Genomic DNA, 22500 nt, shown 5'->3' with positions numbered 1-22500 from the left:
TCAAAGCCAAAGACATTTAACCAGCACCCACCCAGAAAAAAATGTGTGTATATTTCACATAACCAGATCATCCCTGCGCGTGGTACATGAATTATTTCAACACATCTGCACATCTGATACGCACGGCAGTGTAGTATAATATTTAACGAACTGTAGTAAGTCTTTATCCTGGAGGTTGAAGAGGCGATTCACAGGCAGGACACTGCCTTTGTACCCTAGAGCACGGTACTTAGCCTGAATTGCTTCAGTCGCGTATCCGGCCCGTATAAACGGTCGCTAGGTTAAAAACGCTAACGTGTAAGTCACCGTGGATACGAGCTTTCTGCTAAACGCTAACGACGTACGAGACGCACCGTCGGTGAAGAGCGGTTCCGGCAGTTTCCGGAAGAAGGACTTGAGCAGGCTGCTGACCACGTTGAGGTCCTGCCACTTCTGTGGAGGCAGATTTGAGTCAGCGTCAGTGTGAGCAGTGCTAAGCCGGGCGGAGGTAAGGCCTGGCTCATCCAGTAAGAAACACACACACAGTTTGTAGTATTACAGCTCCTCATATATGACACGCAAGGTAGATGTGAAGTGTGAGGGGGGGGGGGGGGTCGAGGGCAGACGAGGGCGGGGTCACGGGTAGAGGAGGGGCGGGGTCAGGGCCAGAGCAGGGCGGGGTCATGCTGCGTTCATGTCACATAGGAGAAAGTGGAAGTCAACTGCATCCCACTGCTCTGACTTGGAAGTGTCCATGCATCGTACACTCATTGGAAAACTCTAGATGGTGGCCGTGTGTAAAATAAATCATGATCAAAATCATGTTAAAAAAAGCAATTTTCTCATATTTTTTACTGCCCAGTTGAACATATTGGAGCCATCAGAAAGTACCCTTGTTGTAGCACTTGTTGTACGTTGCTCTGGATAAGAGCGTCTGCTAAATGCCTATAATGTAATGTAATAATGTACCCATATTTCCTACTTGGAATTACAACTCAAAGGTTGACTTGAACAGTTTTGCCCAGTTGGACGGTAGTAATTTCATCAGGGTCAGAAGAGGGCGTGGTTAGGGTCAGAGGAGGGCGGGGTCAGGGCAGAGGAGGGCGGGGTCAGGGTCAGAGAAGGGTGGGGTCAGGGCAGAGGAGGGCGGGGTCAGGGCAGAGGAGGGCGGGGTCAGGGTCAGAGGAGGGCGGGGTCAGGGCAGAGGAGGGCAGGGTCAGGGCAGAGGAGGGCGGGGTCAGGGCAGAGGAGGGCGGGGTCAGGGTCCTCACCTCTTCCGTGGGGTTGATGTCGACGCCCTTGTTGAGCTGCTCCTGCAGGCTGGACACCACGGCGTTGTTCCCCGGGACCCTGTAGATCCCCGTGTACTCCAAACCCATGTCCTCCACCAGCCCACAGCAGATCTCCACTATCAGGGGGACGAACTGGAGGAGCAGAAACGCAGAGTACGGTCAGCACACTACACACACACACACACACACACTACACACACACTACACACACACACACACACACTACACACACACTACCCACACACACACACACTACACACTACACACACACACACACACACACACTACACACACACACACACACACACACACACAACACACACACACACACACACACACACACACACACATACACACTACACACACACAACACACACACACACACACACGCACTCACACACACACTACACACACACACACTACACACTACACACACACACACACACACACTACACACACTACACACACACACACACACACACACACACACACACACACACTACCCACACACACACACACACACACACACACAGGAAGGCGTGTCCGCTCACCTTGGTATTGACAGCGGGCTGGCAGTCCTCCAGCCGCACCCCAAAGGCTTTAGGCCCCGCCTTCTTGACCCTCTTCATGATACTGATCCCCCAGGGAGCTTTTGGGGGGCTGCTCTCCTCTGTAACAGACAGACAGAGGGGGGGGGGGGGAGACCCGTCACCACCGCACACACACACGTCCCACCACCCTGCACATTACTGCGCCTCCCCTCCGGAGAAGAGAAGGCAGGCTAAGCTCCTGGCCATCGTGGACAATGCAGCACATCCCCCGAGCGACTCTCTCCTCAAACAGGCTACCTACCTAACAAAACAGACGGCGGTGCTGAAGTGACCAAAGACAGCGACCGCGAACCGCGTCATTTCAGCGACAACTGCATCTACATTTACATAGCTTACAAATATGATCATTGATCGGTCAAATGAGATTTCTATGGTCTGGTTCATGGTTCATATAGAGATTGCTTAATACCTAACCAAGAGTAGGGAGCAGATTTATTTCCTAGAACCAGATAGAGTGTGGTGCTGCCGGTAACAGAACTACGCAATGTGGATTTCGATACAGTAGGGCATGCTACACCGGCGGAGAACAGGACTGAGGTTCGTTTCATTATCAGTTCGGACGATTCACAAGACAAACAAGAAATTTGGTGGGCTTAAATTAATTTAGTCAGTTGACTTGAAATGAAAATGGACGTAACCCAAAGGTGGAGAAAGGCGACAGTCGGTGGTAGTTCAGCAGTGCCACACTCACACACACACACACACACTCACCCCTCCTTTCCGGGGGAGCCCCCCCGGCATTGTCCGGCTTGGCCTGGAGGAAGGCCGGCATCATTCGAGCCGCCTTGGGGGAAGTGTCCGGCTTGCCGCCTGTTGGACTGCAGGGGGCGACAGAGACACCGCTCACACAGATCCACACAGGCGAAAGAATACGAGCGTCTGCAAACGCGTTAGCGTCTCCAAACCACGAGCGTAGCGTAGAAATCTCGACAAATAGCACTAAAACACCTCAGCAAAACACACAGCAGCAAAAATAACATGTAGTATATACTTGTTTTATGGATTGAGAGAAAGGTTGTATTTTTTTCTTGCTGGATCTGCACTTTTAAAGAATCTTAGTAGTGTTTTCCTCAAGGTCCTAGCCTTCATTTTCAATTTTCCGTAATAATACCAACCAATGGACCATGATTGTGTTTATCATACCACAATTCACCATCATGAAAAAAACCAGCAGAAAATAAGCTGAATATTCAACAATATTCAATACACAACTTCTACATTCAAAAGCAACTTGTTCGAAGGACAACCTGGTGACATTTTGTTCTGAACGTGATGCCTGAAGTTCTGGTATATTACCTCTGTTTCCTGTAGTCGTTGAGCTTCTTGTTAATGAGCGCCTGGCCAGACACGCCCAGGTCCTGGAACAGAAACAGCAGAGCAGAAAGGTTAAAATTCGAAGACAAAAATAAGCTGTTCTTGCACAGCTCTCAGTAGAACCGGTCTCACCTAGCAGTTCAGACGCTACTGTTAATATTGATTTAATTCTGCAAAACGACAGCTAAAGGTCAGCCGGCACCAGCACAATTCAGTATCCCGCAACAGTTAACACTCGTGGAAATGAACCGGTGTTAAAACAGCTTTTTAAACAGCTCAAAATTATATTCCAAAAGGCCACGTGTGGCTTCGGAACAGATTTATGAAACGTCGTACTGATTAAACATGGCAAATATATGGACCAATGCATTTTAAAATCTTAATTCTTTTTCTCAAAAATGTGTTGGTAATTAAAGAAATGGTTGCTTATTCTGTCCATTGAGCATGCACAGAATATGATTTGCTTGATATATTCTATATATGAGTTGCTTTGGTAAAACTCCTTGTTGTCCCAGGCAACACAGCAGAGTGGGCGTGGACAGCACAGACCAAGCAGGCGAGCCTTGCAAAACTCACACACACATCATTCTGAAAACTCAGCCAGTTTGTCTGAAACTCTCCCCCACTTCCTATACTGAAACTGATAAGCAGTTAACTTTCAACATTAACACTACCTTGTGTTTAATGCGCAGTGTCTAACACTGTCCGCACCAACACTTCCTTAATGCACAATTTGTAACTCTTTCCACACTAACACTTACTTGTGTTTAATGTGCGTACAACATTTTCCACACTAATGATACCTTGTGTGTAATGGACCGTACTCTTTCCATACTAACAGTACCTTGTGTTTAATGCACAGGGCTGAACTCTTTCCATACTAACAGTACCTTGTGTTTAATGCACAGTGCTGAACTCTTTCCATACTAACAGTACCTTGTGTTTAATGCACAGGGCTGAACTCTTTCCATACTAACACTACCTTGTGTTTAATGCACAGTACTTCACTCTTTCCATACTAACACTACCTTGTGTTTAATGCACAGTGCTGAACACTTTCCATACTAAAACTACCTTGTGTTTAATGCACAGTACTTAACTCTTTCCATACTAAAACTACCTTGTGTTTAATGCACAGGGCTGAACTCTTTCCATACTAAAACTACCTTGTGTTTAATGCAGAGTGCTGAACTCTTTCCATACTAAAACTACCTTGTGTTTAATGCACAGTGCTGAACTCTTTCCATACTAAAACTACCTTGTGTTTAATGCACAGTGTTTAACTCTTTCCATACTAAAACTACCGTGTGCTAAACCCACAGTGTTTAACCCTTTCCATACTAAAACTACCGTGTGCTAAACCCACAGTGTTTAACCCTTTCCATACTAAAACTACCGTGTGCTAAACCCACAGTGTTTAACCCTTTCCATACTAAAACTACCATGTGCTAAACCCACAGTGTTTAACTCTTTCCATACTAAAACTACCGTGTGCTAACCCTGCAGTGTTTAACCCTTTCCAGACTAGCATTAACCCCTCGTGGCGCGTTTCCGCGGCGCCGGGGCGCCGACCTCGCTGTCGTTCTTGCTGTTCTCGCGGATGACGCGGATCCAGCCCAGCATGTCCTCGCGGTCCTCGGCCTGCAGCAGGTACTCGCAGTAGTCCTGCGTGGCCAGGCGCAGCGCGTGCTTGCGCTTGGTCTCGCTGTAGGCGATGTCCACCAGGCAGCCGCGGATGCTGATGGGCTGCTCGTCCTCGGCCCCGCCCACCCCGAACGCCGCCGCCCCGTGCAGCAGCGCCTCCCGCTTGTCCTTGTACAGGAAGAGCGAATTGGAGCGCAGCACCGAGTAGGCGCGTTTCCACGGACGCATGGCGCTGCCCACCTTCTAAAATAGAGAGAGAGAGGGAGGCAGAGAGAGAGAGAGAGAGAGAGAGAATGGGAGACACAGAAAAACTGCGTTTACACTGTGCATATAAACATAGTTGTGAGACAAAGGATTATTTCATTTTTCAGTTAATCATACTTCAGCCAAACATGTGTTTGTATGTGTGTACGCAGGTCCGTGCGTGTGTCTTCTTGCAGTTATGCACAAACATACATTAAGAGGTTGTTAAGCTGATTGAACAATTATAACAAACTAAATGACGTCCGTTTGTAAATATTTTGTAATGTGAATTCTCTCTAGGCACTACTTAATTCAGGAGCTCTACCTGATTGGATTGGAGACACCATCGGTAGCTGTTCACTCAGGGCTAAACCTCTCCTCTCTCCTCCTGCTCCTCACCTTGCCCTTCTCCTCCCTTCTATAAGCACACAGCTCTCTCCTCCTGTTCCTCACCTTGCCCTTCTCCTCCCTTCCATAAGCACAAAGCTCTCTCCTCCTGCTCCTCACCTTGCCCTTCTCCTCCCTTCTATAAGCACACAGCTCTCTCCTCCTGCTCCTCACCTTGCCCTTCTCCTCCCTTCCATAAGCACAAAGCTCTCTCCTCCTGTTCCTCACCTTGCCCTTCTCCTCCCTTCCATAAGCACAAAGCTCTCTCCTCCTGCTCCTCACCTTGCCCTTCTCCTCCCTTCCATAAGCACAAAGCTCTCTCCTCCTGCTCCTCACCTTGCCCCTCTCCTCCCTTCCATAAGCACAAAGCTCTCTCCTCCTGTTCCTCACCTTGCCCCTCTCCTCCCTTCCATAAGCACACAGCTCTCTCCTCCTGCTCCTCACCTTGCCCTTCTCCTCCCTTCCATAAGCACAAAGCTCTCTCCTCCTGCTCCTCACCTTGCCCTTCTCCTCCCTTCTATAAGCACAAAGCTCTCTCCTCCTGCTCCTCACCTTGCCGTTCTCCTCCCTTCTATAAGCACAAAGCTCTCTCCTCCTGCTCCTCACCTTGCCCTTCTCCTCCCTTCCATAAGCACAAAGCTCTCTCCTCCTGCTCCTCACCTTGCCCTTCTCCTCCCTTTCATAAGCACAAAGCTCTCTCCTCCTGTTCCTCACCTTGCCCCTCTCCTCCCTTCCATAAGCACAAAGCTCTCTCCTCCTGTTCCTCACCTTGCCCCTCTCCTCCCTTCTATAAGCACACAGCTCTCTCCTCCTGCTCCTCACCTTGCCCTTCTCCTCCCTTCCATAAGCACAAAGCTCTCTCCTCCTGCTCCTCACCTTGCCCTTCTCCTCCCTTCCATAAGCACAAAGCTCTCTCCTCCTGTTCCTCACCTTGCCCTTCTCCTCCCTTCTATAAGCACAAAGCTCTCCTCCTGCTCCTCACCTTGCCCTTCTCCTCCCTTCCATAAGCACAAAGCTCTCTCCTCCTGTTCCTCACCTTGCCCTTCTCCTCCCTTCTATAAGCACAAAGCTCTCTCCTCCTGCTCCTCACCTTGCCCTTCTCCTCCCTTCTATAAGCACACAGCTCTCTCCTCCTGCTCCTCACCTTGCCCCTCTCCTCCCTTCTATAAGCACACAGCTCTCTCCTCCTGCTCCTCACCTTGCCCTTCTCCTCCCTTCCATAAGCACAAAGCTCTCTCCTCCTGCTCCTCACCTTGCCCTTCTCCTCCCTTCCATAAGCACAAAGCTCTCTCTTCCTGCTCCTCACCTTGCCCTTCTCCTCCCTTCCATAAGCACAAAGCTCTCTCCTCCTGCTCCTCACCTTGCCCTTCTCCTCCCTTCCATAAGCACAAAGCTCTCTCCTCCTGCTCCTCACCTTGCCCCTCTCCTCCCTTCTATAAGCACACAGCTCTCTCCTCCTGTTCCTCACCCTGCCCTTCTCCTCCCTTCTATAAGCACACAGCTCTCTCCTCCTGTTCCTCACCTTGCCCCTCTCCTCCCTTCTATAAGCACACAGCTCTCTCCCTCCTGTTCCTCACCTTGCCCCTCTCCTCCCTTCCATAAGCACAAAGCTCTCTCCTCCTGCTCCTCACCTTGCCCCTCTCCTCCCTTCCAAAAGCACACAGCTCTCTCCTCCTGCTCCTCACCTTGCCCTTCTCCTCCCTTCTATAAGCACAAAGCTCTCTCCTCCTGCTCCTCACCTTGCCCCTCTCCTCCCTTCCATAAGCACAAAGCTCTCTCCTCCTGCTCCTCACCTTGCCCCTCTCCTCCCTTCCAAAAGCACACAGCTCTCTCCTCCTGCTCCTCACCTTGCCCTTCTCCTCCCTTCTATAAGCACAAAGCTCTCTCCTCCTGTTCCTCACCCTGCCCTTCTCCGTGACGATCTGCTTGTACTGGAGCCATCCCTCCTTGAGCACGTCGCTGAAGGCGAAGCTCCCCAGCTCGGAGGCGGAGTGCCGTTTGGACAGGGACCCCTCATCCGTCAGCAGGCTGTCCAGGGACTGGGGCGGGGAGAGGTGGGGGGAGGTCAAAGGTCACGCATACGCACATGGAGTTCGGGGGGAAAGACAGTCTGAGCGCGCTCAGAGGGAAACGCCCGGGATGTTTTCTCCGGCTATTCGTCGCCACGCCCCCCCGACGTTCATTTTAGCTTCCTCTGAGCCAATCAAACAAAGCCGCTCCGGCTCCGCCGACGGGTTCGGCCGTCGGCCGAGCCGGCGAAGGCGGGCGCCCACCCACGGAGCGAGCGGCTTCCGCGGTTAACCTGAGGCGCTATCCCCCCGCCGCCGTTGGCCGGAAGGAGAAGCGGCGCCTTTTAGCCCGTCGCGCGCGCGTGAAGCCGAGGTCGCGCGGGCGCCCGCGCCAGCGCGAAAAGCAGAAGAGAACTCACCCCGTCCGCAAAGAAGCTCTTGACTCTCTTCGGCAGCCTCCTGCAGAAAGGAAAAGGAGGGTTTCGGTCACACGGTCTCGTTTGCAGGAGGAGACACAGAGTGTTTCGACCGTTTGTTCGAAGCCGTGAAAAACGCAGGAGCACGGCTGAATTACCGCACTTCTCCCTCGGGTCCCGCAGAAAAAGAAAAAATAATTTATTTGTCCTTTTACAGCAACAAAAGATGAACGAAAAGTGGTTGTAAATTAGTCCTTGTAGTCAAACTTAACGAAAAACTGGTTACAAAATGAATTGATGAGGAAGAGCGTGGTCAAAATAGTGTTTTTTTGTTTACCAAGCTCCCCTTTTTCCATCGGCTAACCCGAAATACAACTGCGCCTCACGTCATATTGCCTTTGCCCTCTCACGTCACCTCAAACGTGGCATTAGGCATATGAAACATAAGTATAATTTAAAACCATTAAACATAATCCTCAAAGGCCATACCTCAAAACATAAATCTTAATTCAGTATGTTAAATGAAAATGGCTATAACACAGAGCATGAGATGACTTTCTGACGATGAAATCACTAGAAGAACACCTCACTGAGGTCTCTGTCCATCTCTGACACCGAGGCCCTGTACATCGGGCCTGCCCGACTGATTGGTCTACGGATTTTACTGTTACACCAACACAAGTACAATATTACTTGACTTTGGAAACGGTTTTAAACTGTACACACAGTAGGTCAACTCTATATCAACCACCATCGCCAATATAGGCCTACTGGTTGGTAGATCACGTTGTACTGGCCACAGGGCACCCCTGCTCTATGGTGTCGAAACTTATGTACCATCTGCTTATCTGTACACTGTTTTAGAAATAGTACCCGTTAAAGGTATGGCTCATAAGCCCATTTCTTTAAAAAAAAAAAATTCTGGCCCCCATTGATAGACAGTTAGAAGAACGCTGCTTTATATCGATCCTTGAATGGGCTGAACCACTGGGAAGAAGGAGGGGAGTCCCATCTAACTTCAGAGGTCCTTCTTAATTGGCCAACGAATATAGAGGTGTGTGTGAGGCCCCGCCCTCTCCTGCTCTCTCTCTCTCTCTCTCTCTCTCTCTCTCTCTGAGCACTCACGTGAACACGTTGGTGTCATCCCTGAAGGAGTTGAGCCCCTCGTCGCACGACTTGGACCGCTCCGTGGTGATGGCCGACAGGTAGGAGGAGCGCCGGCCTGACTGGAGGTCACCTGCTCACGGAGAGAGAGAGAGAGAGAGAGAGAGGGAGAGAGAGAGAGAAAGAGATTGAGGTGAAGGAGAGAAACAAAAGCAGGTGATGTAAGACAGGTGACTGTGGGCATTTCCGGAGCTGGTTGGGGGGGGGGGATGCGGAAGGGGAGGGGAGCCTGCGGGAAGAGGCAGGGCCTGTGGGAGAGGGGGCGGGGTTACACAAAGAGCTTGTTGAGGGGAAATATGAAGGCGGGGAAGGGTAAGGGGCGGGGTCACTCACTGCAGTCCTGTGAGAAGAGCTTGGAGGGGGGGAAGGAGAAGGGTGGGAAGGCGGGGTTGAAGCCAGTGGGGGCGGAGCTCATGGCACTGGACACCACAGAGGAGGCGGGAACACGTTGGGCCCGCAGGTCAATGTTCGGGCTCGTCGGCTCATCTGGGGGGGGGGAGGGGGGGAGGGGGAGGGTTATTCTAATGGGAACAGGAACAAGCATAGACACACACGCACGCACACACGCATGCCCTCTTTCACACACACACAAACACACACACAGACACACACACCATCTCTGTCTCACACACGCACACAGACGTTCTCAAACACACACAGGCACACACACACAAACCTCACTGATACTCTCACACATTTACACATCCACATGAACAAACACACAAACACACGCATATGCACAAATTCACATGTTTACATACACATGTGCATAAATACACAAATACACACTCACACACAAACACACACATACTCACACATCCCATACACACTTACACACTCATGGGCATGCACAGTCATACACTCACACACAAACCCACACACGCACACATACACACACACACACTCAGATACACACACACGCACGCACACACACGTACACAGACGGCCACAGTGTCACACCGTCCACAATGCAGTTATTACAGGAGTTCCCTGTATTAGTGGGATAGAAAATGCCCGTCTGCAAAAATCACCCAGAATCCAGTGCACAACAGTCACGGCAGCAAGCTGTTAGAAGCCTGACACAGTTAATCCCTGACCAGCACAGCGAAGCAGTACCCCTGACCAGTACAGAAATATAAATATACATATTGAGAGAGAGAGAAAGAGTAAGAGAGATGAGAGAGAGAGATTCTCTGACCAGTCCACCGAAGCAGAAAGTCCCTGGAAACGAAGGCTAACGGCTAATGGGCTGAACGAGACATACAGACCTGCACTGAACACCTCTGCTCCGGAGCCTGACGTGAAAATGAAAAGTGTGACTGAAACAGGTCTCAGTTCCTGCTGAGAATCCTCGGCAAACAAGTGTGTGTGTGTGTGTGTGTGTGTCGGGGTGGGGGGTGGGAGGGTGTGCATGTGTGTGTGTGTGTGTGTGTGAGTGGGTGGGTGAGTGGGAGTGTGTGTGTGTGAGAGAGAGAGAGAGAGAGAGAGAGAGATGGGGTGATCGAGAGAGAGTGTGTGTGTGTGTGTGTGAGAGAGAGAGAGAGAGAAAGAGTGAGAGAGACCACACCCACAGCTAAATAACAGATAAACTCTTCTGTCTCAAACAGGAACTTTTGAGCAAATGGGCAGGTACCCATGCTTCCTCTAAAACACACACACACGCACGCATGCACACAGTTTCGAGAGCACATCTTAGAGAAGTAGCAGCCCAGTCATTCTGGAAGCATGCTAACTCAGCTCTAGCTCTCCTGCTGAAATTCCCCTTTTGACCAGCGGTGCCCATGCAATGCTTGTACTGGCCAGCAGGGGGCTACAGAGTACCATTCTAAAGGACTCAAGGTGCTCACCGGCTTGTCCTTCCACAACTCAGTCACTGCAATGCTCCCTCTCTCTCTCTCTCTCTCTCTCTCTCATTCTCTGTCCCCACCCCTCCCACTGTCCTCTCTCTGTCTCCTCTGTACTTTCTGTTCTTTCTTTTGCTCTGCACCTCTTTGGGTCCCCACCTCCTCCTCTCTGTCCCTCTCTCCTTCCCCTCCTCTCCTCTCATCTCTTCCCCTCCTCCCCCCCTGTGTGCCAGAAACAGCCCTGCCATCCAGAGGGCCGTGGGGAGGGAGGCAGAATGGCTGGAATCTGGCTGTTTACAGCAGACGCTGGAAATAGCAGCGCCGCGGCTTTAAGAAAGGCTGTCATTAACTGCGCTGGAGCCGGACAGACCCAGAACACCCTCCCCACAGCGCCATCTCTGGCCGAGGGATACAATTACACTCACAATAATATTCACCTTTAGACATAGGCCTTATCCACTGAAAAAGTTTGTACTAATGTGCAGGTCCAGAACCGAGACAAACGTTTCGAGTGTCACACTTGAGACTAACCGCTGTTACATTGACCTACAAGCTAACATTACAGGCAGGAAAGTGCTAGAGAGAGACTGCAGACTGGTTACCAAAAGAAAAACGAATATGTGGTCACTGTAAGACAGGAGAGGTTGAGACAGAGATGCACTTCCTCCTAAATTGTACAAAATATACAAATATTAGAAAAATATATTACCAAAAATTCTCAGAAATTATACAAAACTTCCATTCTTTATCAAAGAACGAAAAATGTGCAGTCCTATTAGGACAAGGACCAACAGCCCCAATTGCGGCTCAATATGTCTCAGCTTGCCATAACCTGAGGGACACTGAGTGACCATTGTACATAATTATAATTATCTATTTATTTATTTTATTTTATTAATAATAATAATAATAATAATAATAATAATTTTTTAAAATTTATTTATTTATTTATTTATTTTATTGTTCATTATTAGTATTCCACTGTAAATATGTATTTTGAATTGATTTATGATGCTTTGACAATATGTACCTATGTATTTCCTGCCAATAAAGCAATTTGAATTTGACTGCAGCGCTTGAAGTTGCAGATGGATATTACTTCACCCCCGGCAGAGAAGAATGCTTGAAGCATGCTCACATGTTATTTACTTTCCGTCAGAAGAAAGCATCCCAGGGCTGGGGGGGGTCGGGGGGGGTCTCCATGTTGTTACTATGGCGACCCCCCCCCCCCCCCCCCTCCAGGGTCCCACAGCAGGCAAGTGGAATGTTGAAGTGTGAATGCCAAGCCCTCCAGTCCCACCCAAGGGGCCAAAACCGGGCTTTATTTTCGAAGTTCACTTCCTGGTGTTGTTGAGAGAGAGTGTGGTTGGCCCCAGCACAGCTGTTTCAGCCGCACATTTCAGTTTAGGTCAATGCAGTCAAAATACCAAGTAAATCCTTTCTTCCCCACAAAAACATGTAGTCGCAACAGCGGTTTTTTCTTAGTTTAAGGTCTCCCCATGTGCCGATTTGGTGTTCTTGTGTCATTTGGATGATATTTGGTCAATATTTTGTGGACCAATCAGAGAGAGTTTGCCGCTCACTGTCGAGTCTCAAACAGTGCACCTTATGCAGCTGAAAAATGCATTCTGCAAGCCCACGGAAAGTCAATGAACGATGTCACAGTCTGTCCATATTTTATTTTATTTGTTACAGTCTATGGTCCGACCTACAAAACTACAGGGGTGCCACATCCACTAATATCCACCCCACACGGGGATGCTCACAGTACGACCCCCCCCCCCCCCCCCCCCAAAACGGGTCTGTTCTACCCGCACCGGCGGCGCTGGGAGAGAGAGAGAGAGAGAGAGAGAGAGAGGAGCTTACTCTCACAATGATCCCAAACCGGTTTTTCACGGTTTACCGGCTCGCCGGTTCTGGCAACAGTCGCGAGCCGAGCGGCAGACGCCGATTCCGTTCTGATTTAAATCCCGCCCCGCGCGCCGGCGTCACCACGCACGCGCTCGCCCAAGAATTTCTGAGCTGTTTAAAAAAAAAAAAAAAAAACGGGAACGGAGATTCGTTTTTTTTTTCTTTCCTCGACGCCGCCGAAAGGATTCCGTGCGAAGCGCCCACGGCCGGGGCACGCCCCGCGTCGGATACGGTCGAGCGAAACGGGATCGCCGTCCGTCGAATTCCACGCCCTCTCTTCCTAGGGGGCGTCGTAGTTGGGGGGGGGTGGAAAGTGGGACTGACTACACAGGGCCCCTAATGGGGGGGGGGGGCCCAAATGATGCGTGAGGGACGTGGATCGAGAGAGGAAGGGGGGCCCGCGGAGACTGCTTACGCGTAGGGCCCAGAATTTCGTGCTACACCCCCCTGCTCGCTTCCATTCACTTTTTCATGCCCTGTTGACTTGCGGGAAGCCATTTTAAAAATCCGCTCCAGGACTCCCATTATAAGAGCACGCTCTCTCCTTTCGCAGGAGAGCGCTGGAGGCTGCTGGCCAAATATCGAGTCCAGGTGCGGGAACCACCACAGACATGTGACATCACTGTCGTCCAGGGTGACCAGATCACCGCCGCAGAGAGGGCCGGTCCCCGCTCTCCACCATGCATGACACACACAAGACAGCCAATCCCTACTCTTTGTCATGCATGACACACACAAGACAGCCAATCCCCACTCTTTGTCATGCATGACACACACAAGACAGCCAATCCCCACTCTTTGTCATGCATGACACACACAAGACAGCCAATCCCCACTCTTTGTCATGCATGACACACACAAGACAGCCAATCCCTGCTCTCCGCTATGTATGACACACACAAGACAGGCAATCCCCACTCTCTGTCATGTATGACACACACAAGACAGCCAATCGCCACTCCCTGTCATGTATGACACACACAAGACAGCCAATCCCTGCTCTCCACCATGTATGACACACACAAGACAGCCAATCCCCACTCTTTGTTCAACCTTTCATAACCAGAAACTATTTTGCGCAAGAAGGAACATGCAACGCTGCCATGTTTATGCAATTAACCACTCCAGACCGTGACCGGTCAAAACGACAGACGCAATTAACCACTCCAGACCGTGACCGGTCAAAACGACAGACGCAATTAACCACTCCAGACCGTGACCGGTCAAAACGACAGACGCAATTAACCACTCCAGACCGTGGCCGGTCAAAACGACAGACGCAATTTCAGCCACCTGCTCTTTCGTTTTTTTTTAATAGAATTTAAAATATTTCGGTCATAATTTCAAGGTCCCTGGGGCTCTCTTAAAAAAAAAAAAAAACACAAAAAAACAACAACACAGCGAGAGCAACGACGCAGGTCGAGACTTCCAGAGCGACTTACACAACTTTTACATTGCATTTTACATTGTATCCATTTATACAGCTGGATATATACTGAAGCAATTTCGGTTAAGTACCTTGCTCAAGGGTACAACGGCAGTGTCCTACCCGGGAATCGAACCTGCGACCTTTCGGTTACAAGTCTAGTTCCCTACCCACTGTGCTACACTCCGTCCTATAACACACACAGACACACACACGCATTTTGATCTTATCGGCAGAGAGAGCCCCGTAGCCTGAAACTGCCCTGCTCTCAGCGTTTAGCCCTAGAACAAGTCCGGGCGCGCACAGCTCGAACCGCCTGGTTTCGGGTGATTCGCCTCCGCCAAACGGTGACGGCACGCCGCTACGCTCTTTCCTCAGAGTTTTTATTTATTTTTTATTTTTTTAAATCTCCGCGTGTCTGAAAGCCTGGGGTTTCCGGACTTTTCCGGAGAGAACGCGGCGCTCGTTTCAAGCGAAGCTTGCGCGAAGCGTAGCCGCGTTCCGGAACTATCTTCTCGGGGAAACGAGTCGATGCAGGAAACGCGCGTGAATCACCGTCGCTCAAATTGACTGAACGGCGAGCGTCGCTCAAACACGGCTGGACGGCGAGCGCAATGCGAGGCATTCCAGGGACTCGATCCGCAGTTCCCTTTGCGGATAACGCAGGCGTGTTTTTACGGCCATTCGAATTTCGTTTGCTCGAAAGCTGGCCCGCCCAGCTGTCAGGGGCGAGTGGCGGCTTGTGTGAGACTCCAGGAAACAGTGGGCTCACACACACACACACACACACACACACACACACAAACACACACAAGCAATTCCCAGCCTAACCCAAAAACCACAGGGTGGAACTGATAAATAACCAGGTTTACAGATACAAAATAATGCCAGAGAGAGAGAGAGAGAGAGAGAGAGAGAGAGAGAGAGAGAGAGAGAGAGAGAGAGAGAGAGAGCTAGAAAGAGAACAAATAGCGTGTGTGTGTGTGTGTGTTTGTGTGTGAGTGTGTGTATGCGGTGCTCTTAAACTGTTTTATATAGGCTATATAACTCACAATACACAAGAAAGACACAAACGAGGGCAAGGGTCCTCTCTATCTGTAATAACAAACATGCTTCTTTATGAAAGTGAATAAAAATAAAATATCTGTGAAGGCCAGGGCCACTAAAACACTTCTGAAAGCCATAAGCACTAAACGATATGTGAAGGGCACAAGCACTAAAACATTTATGGGGGCCATAATCACAAAATCATTGGTGAAGACTGTAAGATACACAGGCTGAATCGACCCTTGACATGTCTCGCTCCCCATACACAGCTCTCTCATTGGCTGAGAGGGAAAGGAGGCGGGGGCAGAGGGGCGGTACTGACCTATGAAGGGGATGGTGGCCAGCGAATCGTCCTCCAGCGGCAGGTGAGCCACGGCGCCGTTGGCTCGGCGAGGGGCGGGGTCTCGCTGGGGAGGGGCGGCGGCCTCGGCGGGGTGGTGAGGGTGGGAGGAGCGGCGGCCCGTGGGCGGCTTCTGCCTCAGCACCACCTCCGGCCCCGCCCCCAGCCTCTCGTGATTGGTCGGCCGCCGCGCCCCGTCCTGGGGCTCGGCCAGGACGGCGGAGAGGAGGGGGGAGGCGGAGCAGGGCGCGAGCGGCTGGCCGGGGCCGTCCGGGGGGCTGGATTTCGGGGAGGGCGTCCAGGAGAGGGGCAGCCCCGAGGGGGAGTGGTCCCTGAAAGACGAGGCCTGGAGGAAGCGGCCCGCCTTGCGCTGGAAGGAGGGGCTGTAGCTGCGGTAGCCCACCAGCGGCTCCTCGTGGGCCTGCGGGGGGGTCGGCCTCCGCGGCGGCTGCTGCGGGCGCGCCTGCCGGCCACCAGGGGGCGGCGGCGCGCCGTAGTAACTCCTCTGGAAGCCCTCGCCCCGGTGCGGGGCCTGCTGGAGCTGCCGGCCCCCCCTCTCGAGGCGGGGCGGGGCGGGGGCGGGCGCGGACGCCCGGTCCAGCATCTCCAGCGAGCGGCCGAAGGTCTGCCGGCGCTCGAGCTTGGCGGCGGCCAGCTGGTTCTCGGAGCGGGCGCGGCTGGAGCGCAGCCCCGCCCAGCAGGGGTCGGGGTGCGCGGGGGCGAGGCCCGGGGGCAGCTGCGGCAGGAGCAGGGTGTCCTGGGAGGCGCTGTGGGGCCAGCCCACGCTGAGCCGCCCCCGCCCCGGCCCCGCCTCGCTCAGCCGGTCCTGCGAGAAGCTGCGGTGGCGCGGGGGCGGGGCGCGGCCGGGGGCGCGGCCGGGGGCGTGGCCATGGCCGTGGGCGCGCTCGGGCGCCTGGCTGTGGTACCAGTCCGTCAGCGCCTGCTGGCAGCGATCGCTCCGGCTGAGGCGGCTCTGCGGGGGGGCCTGTTGGGGGGCGGGGCCGTGGGCGTGGCCAGCGTTCTGATTGGGGTAGTGGTGCGGGGAGGAGGAGGAGGGGGCGGGCCGCCCGCGGGTCTGCCCCGTGGCCTTCTGCTTCCCGGTCATGCCGTACTGGATCTCCTCTGTGCGGTGGGCGGGGCTAGAGTGGCCCGCCCCCCCGGGGTCCCGCGCCTGGCTGCCCCGGTTGTCCAGGGGGGAGGTGTGTCCCGAGCCTGGCCAGCGGTTCCAGTTGTCCAGCTGGTTCTGTCCCATAGGGGGCCCCGCAGGGGCCGGCGGGTGCTGGGTTTTGCTGGAGGGGTAGCAGAGAGGCGGGGGGTCTGGCAGATCACGGGCTCCGCCCGTATATGGTTCATTACCCCTCAGATAAGCATCCTGAGAGTATGCCTGCAAGAGAGAGACACAGCACTATGAGAGTATGTCTGTAAAAGAGAGACACAGAGCACTATGAGAGTATGTCTGTAAGAGACACAGAGCACTATGAGAGTATGTCTGCAAGAGAGAGACACAGAGCACTATGAGAGTATGTCTGCAAGAGAGACACAGAGCACTATGAGAGTATGTCTGTATGAGACACAGAGCACTATGACAGTATGCCTGCAAGAGAGAGACACAGAGCACTATGAGAGTATGTCTGTAAGAGACACAGAGCACTATGACAGTATGCCTGTAAGAGAGAGACACAGAGCACTATGAGAGTATGTCTGTAAGAGACACAGAGCACTATGACAGTATGCCTGTAAGAGAGAGACACAGAGCACTATGAGAGTATGCCTGTAAGAGAGAGACACAGAGCACTATGAGAGTATGCCTGCAAGAGAGAGACACAGAGCACTATGAGAGTATGCCTGTAAGAGAGAGACACAGAGCACTATGAGAGTATGTCTGTAAGAGAGAGACACAGAGCACTATGAGAATATGTCTGTATGAGACACAGAGCACTATGAGAGTATGTCTGTAAGAGAGAGACACAGAGCACTATGAGAGTATGTCTGTAAGAGAGAGACACAGAGCACTATGAGAATATGTCTGTATGAGACACAGAGCACTATGAGAGTATGTCTGTAAGAGAGAGACACAGCACTATGAGAGTATGTCTGTAAGAGAGAGACACAGAGCACTATGAGAGTATGTATGTAAGAGAGAGACACAGAGCACTATGAGAGTATGTCTGTAAGAGACACAGAGCACTATGAGAGTATGTCTGTATGAGACACAAAGCACTATGAGAGTATGTCTGCAAGAAACACAGAGCACTATGAGAATATGTCTGCAAGAGACACAGAGCACTATGAGAGTATGTCTGTAAGAGAGAGACACAGAGCACTATGAGAGTATGTCTGTATGAGACACAGAGCACTATGAGAGTGTCTGTAAGAGAGAGACACAGAGCACTATGAGAGTATGTCTGTAAGAGACACAGCACTATGAGAGTATGTCTGTAAGAGACACAGAGCACTATGAGAGTATGCCTGCAAGAGAGAGACACAGAGCACTATGAGAGTATGCCTGTAAGAGAGAGACACAGAGCACTATGAGAGTATGTCTGTAAGAGACACAGAACACTATGAGAGTATGTCTGCAAGAGAGAGACACAGAGCACTATGAGAGTATGCCTGTAAGAGAGAGACACAGAGCACTATGAGAATATGTCTGTAAGAGACACAGAGCACTATGAGAGTATGCCTGTAAGAGAGAGACACAGAGCACTATGAGAGTATGCCCGTAAGAGAGAGACACAGAGCACTATGAGAATATGTCTGTAAGAGACACAGAGCACTATGAGAGTATGCCTGTAAGAGAGAGACATAGAGCACTATGAGAGTATGTCTGTATGAGACAGAGCACTATGAGAGTATGTCTGTAAGAGACACAGAGCACTATGAGAGTATGTCTGTAAGAGACACAGAGCACTATGAGAGTATGTCTGTAAGAGACACAGAGCACTATGAGAGTATGCCTGTAAGAGAGAGACACAGAGCACTATGACAGTATGTCATAAGAGACAAGGAGCACTATGAGAGTATGTCTGTAAGAGAGAGACACAGAGCACTATGAGAGTATGCCTGCAAGAGAGAGACACAGAGCACTATGAGAGTATGTCTGTAAGAGAGAGACACAGACCACTATGAGAGTATGTCTGTAAGAGAGAGACACAGAGCACTATGAGAGTATGCCTGTAAGAGAGAGACACAGAGCACTATGAGAGTATGTCTGCAAGAGACACAGAGCACTATGAGAGTATGTCTGTAAGAGACACAGAGCACTATGAGAGTATGTCTGTAAGAGAGAGACACAGAGCACTATGAGAGTATGTCTGTAAGAGACACAGAGCACTATGAGAGTATGTCTGTAAGAGAGAGACACAGAGCACTATGAGAGTATGTCTGTAAGAGAGAGACACAGAGCACTATGAGAGTATGTCTGTAAGAGAGAGACACAGAGCACTATGAGAGTATGTCTGCAAGAGACACAGAGCACTATGAGAGTATGTCTGTAAGAGACACAGAGCACTATGAGAGTATGTCTGTAAGAGAGAGACACAGAGCACTATGAGAGTATGTCTGTAAGAGAGAGACACAGAGCACTATGAGAGTATGTCTGTAAGAGAGAGACACAGAGCACTATGAGAATATGTCTGTATGAGACACAGAGCACTATGAGAGTATGTCTGTATGAGACAGAGCACTATGAGAGTATGTCTGTAAGAGAGAGACACAGCACTATGAGAGTATGTCTGTAAGAGAGAGACACAGAGCACTATGAGAGTATGTCTGTAAGAGAGAGACACAGAGCACTATGAGAGTATGTCTGTAAGAGACACAGAGCACTATGAGAGTATGTCTGTATGAGACACAAAGCACTATGAGAGTATGCCTGTAAGAGAGAGACACAGAGCACTATGAGAGTATGTCTGCAAGAGACACAGAGCACTATGAGAGTATGTCTGTAAGAGACACAGAGCACTATGAGAGTATGTCTGTAAGAGAGAGACACAGAGCACTATGAGAGTATGTCTGTATGAGACACAGAGCACTATGAGAGTATGTCTGTATGAGACACAGAGCACTATGAGAGTATGTCTGTAAGAGACACAGAGCACTATGAGAGTATGTCTGTAAGAGAGAGACACAGAGCACTATGAGAATATGTCTGTATGAGACACAGAGCACTATGAGAGTATGTCTGTAAGAGACACAGAGCACTATGAGAGTATGTCTGCAAGAGACACAGAGCACTGTGAGAGTATGTCTGTAAGAGAGAGACACAGAGCACTATGAGAGTATGTCTGTAAGAGAGAGACAGAGCACTATGAGAGTATGTCTGTAAGAGAGAGACACAGAGCACTATGAGAGTATGTCTGCAAGAGACACAGAGCACTGTGAGAGTATGTCTGTAAGAGAGAGACACAGAGCACTATGAGAGTATGTCTGTAAGAGAGAGACAGAGCACTATGAGAGTATGTCTGTAAGAGAGAGACACAGAGCACTATGAGAATATGTCTGTATGAGACACAGAGCACTATGAGAGTATGTCTGCAAGAGACACAGAGCACTATGAGAATATGTCTGCAAGAGACACAGAGCACTATGAGAGTATGCCTGTATGAGACACAGAGCACTATGAGAGTATGTCTGTAAGAGAGAGACACAGCACTATGAGAGTATGTCTGTAAGAGAGAGACACAGAGCACTATGAGAGTATGTCTGTATGAGACACAAAGCACAATGAGAGTATGTCTGTAAGAGAGAGACACAGAGCACTATGAGAATATGTCTGTATGAGACACAGAGCACTATGAGAGTATGTCTGTAAGAGAGAGACACAGAGCACTATGAGAGTATGTCTGTAAGAGAGAGACACAGAGCACTATGAGAGTATGTCTGTAAGAGAGAGACACAGAGCACTATGAGAGTATGTCTGTATGAGACACAGAGCACTATGAGAGTATGTCTGTAAGAGACACAGCACTATGAGAGTATGTCTGTAAGAGACACAGAGCACTATGAGAGTATGTCTGTAAGAGAGAGACACAGAGCACTATGAGAATATGTCTGTAAGAGACACAGAGCACTATGAGAGTATGTCTGTAAGAGAGAGACACAGCACTATGAGAGTATGTCTGTAAGAGAGAGAAACAGAGCACTATGAGAATATGTCTGTAAGAGACACAGAGCACTATGAGAGTATGTCTGTAAGAGAGAGACACAGAGCACTATGAGAGTATGTCTGCAAGAGAGAGACACAGAGCACTATGAGAATATGTCTGTAAGAGACACAGAGCACTATGAGAGTATGTCTGTAAGAGAGAGACACAGCACTATGACAGTATGTCTGTAAGAGACAAACAACAAAAGGGTAAATCCAGTGTTTGTGAAAAGTATTCAGTTCCACACTCCCACACCCTCCTTGTGGGAACCTCTCCAGCATGTGCACACACACACACACACACACATACACACACGCACACGCACACAGACACACAAACGCACGCGCAGACGCACACACATACACACAAACGCACTCGCAGACACACACACACACACACACACACACACTAACTCCAGCAGCCTCCACCATACGCGAGGGGCCAGGGTGCTACTGGAGAGAGCAGCTCCTCTCATGCACCTGGCTTCTGCAAACAGCGAACGACATGACGTCCTGGCTCATTAGCATAGCTCCGCCCCCACAACAACGCTCAGAAACTCACCTTGCCCACCACAAACACCGCGCGATGGCAACGCGGCTAAAACCCGTCACTTTTGAGCTCAAAACCGAGACGTAGCGCACGGCACGCTAACGGCTAAAACCGAAAGCGTTGCTTTCAGAAATAAAAGCGCGAATGCGATTTTCTCAGCGTTACCTGAAAGGCCTGAGGAGGGGTGGGCTGTGAACAAAGACGAATGTCAGGCCGAGGAGGGTATTCACAAAGCATTAGAGGGTGGTTAGTCCCACCGCCGCAGCGCTATCGCCTGTCTTGTCGTTTGTCTCCGCCAGCTGCTGTCCCTCTCTCAATTTCCCCTCCTTTTTCCTCTCTCAAGCTTCCCTCCTTCTTGTCTGAGCTCTCCGTCTAATTCGGTCTCTCTCTCGCCGAGCGTGGTGGTGTCCCAACTCTGGCCACACCCTTCCGAATCGCTCGCGAGCACGCACACACACACACTCCTCACCCAGAGGGGAAGGTGGGAGGAGCTACCCGGGCGGTGATGTCACCCCTGGAATGCAGCTGATGTCGGCGCTGGGAGAGGAGAGACGTCCGCGCGCGCGCATGAGCGCGCTGTGTGTGCGTGCGTGTGCTCGCGCGCGTGTGCGTGTGTGTGCTTGCGCATGCACGCATGGATGTGTTTTTGTGGGTGACTGTGTCTGTATGTTGCAGTTGTTTGTGCATGTGTGCATGCGTACGCTTGTGCACTTATGCGCGCGTGCATGTGTATGTATGCGCGTGTGCGTATGGGTTTCTGAGTATGTGTGTGTGCATTTGTGCGTCTGTGTGTGTGTATCTGTGTGAGTCTGTGTATGTGTGTGCGTGTGTGTGTGTGGTTTGTGTGATTGTGTGTGTATGTATCTGAGTGTATGTGTATGAGACTGTGTGAGTGTGTGTGTGTGTATGTGTGTATGTCTCTGAGTTTGTGTGTTTGTGTGTGTGTATGTCTCTGAGTTTGTGTGTTTGTGTGAGTGTGTGTGTGTATGTCAGTCTCTGAGTGTGTGTGTGTGTTGAGAATAGGCAGGCAGTAGAGGCAGATATGATGAAACATTCCAGACTCGAGCAGTACACGGGAGGGGAGTGGCACTGCATGTCTGATCATGTGAACTAAACAGAGAAATGGGAAGAAAACAGGTGTGTCTGTGTGTGTGTGTGTGTGTGTGTGTGTGTGTGT

At 50.8% G+C, this 22500-nt stretch overlaps 1 protein-coding gene across 1 annotated transcript in view; it reads right to left on the bottom strand.

Annotated features, from left to right (window-relative positions):
• The window catches only part of LOC118215963 (rho GTPase-activating protein 23-like), a 97474-nt gene that overhangs the window by 8286 nt on the left and 66688 nt on the right, over positions 1-22500 (bottom strand). The window contains 12 exon segments of the mRNA XM_035396950.1: positions 354-432; positions 1251-1403; positions 1823-1941; positions 2594-2700; positions 3179-3240; positions 4769-5083; positions 7372-7509; positions 7899-7938; positions 9021-9132; positions 9393-9545; positions 10328-10354; positions 15610-17011. Of these exon segments, the coding sequence (XP_035252841.1) occupies positions 354-432; positions 1251-1403; positions 1823-1941; positions 2594-2700; positions 3179-3240; positions 4769-5083; positions 7372-7509; positions 7899-7938; positions 9021-9132; positions 9393-9545; positions 10328-10354; positions 15610-17011 (2707 nt within the window).

The sequence above is a fragment of the Anguilla anguilla genome, chromosome 17, assembly GCF_013347855.1.
Source record: "Anguilla anguilla isolate fAngAng1 chromosome 17, fAngAng1.pri, whole genome shotgun sequence".
NCBI classification, from domain to species: Eukaryota; Metazoa; Chordata; class Actinopteri; order Anguilliformes; family Anguillidae; genus Anguilla; species Anguilla anguilla.
The sequence above is the reverse complement of the archived record's forward strand: the minus strand, read 5'-3'. Positions and strand labels throughout refer to the sequence as shown.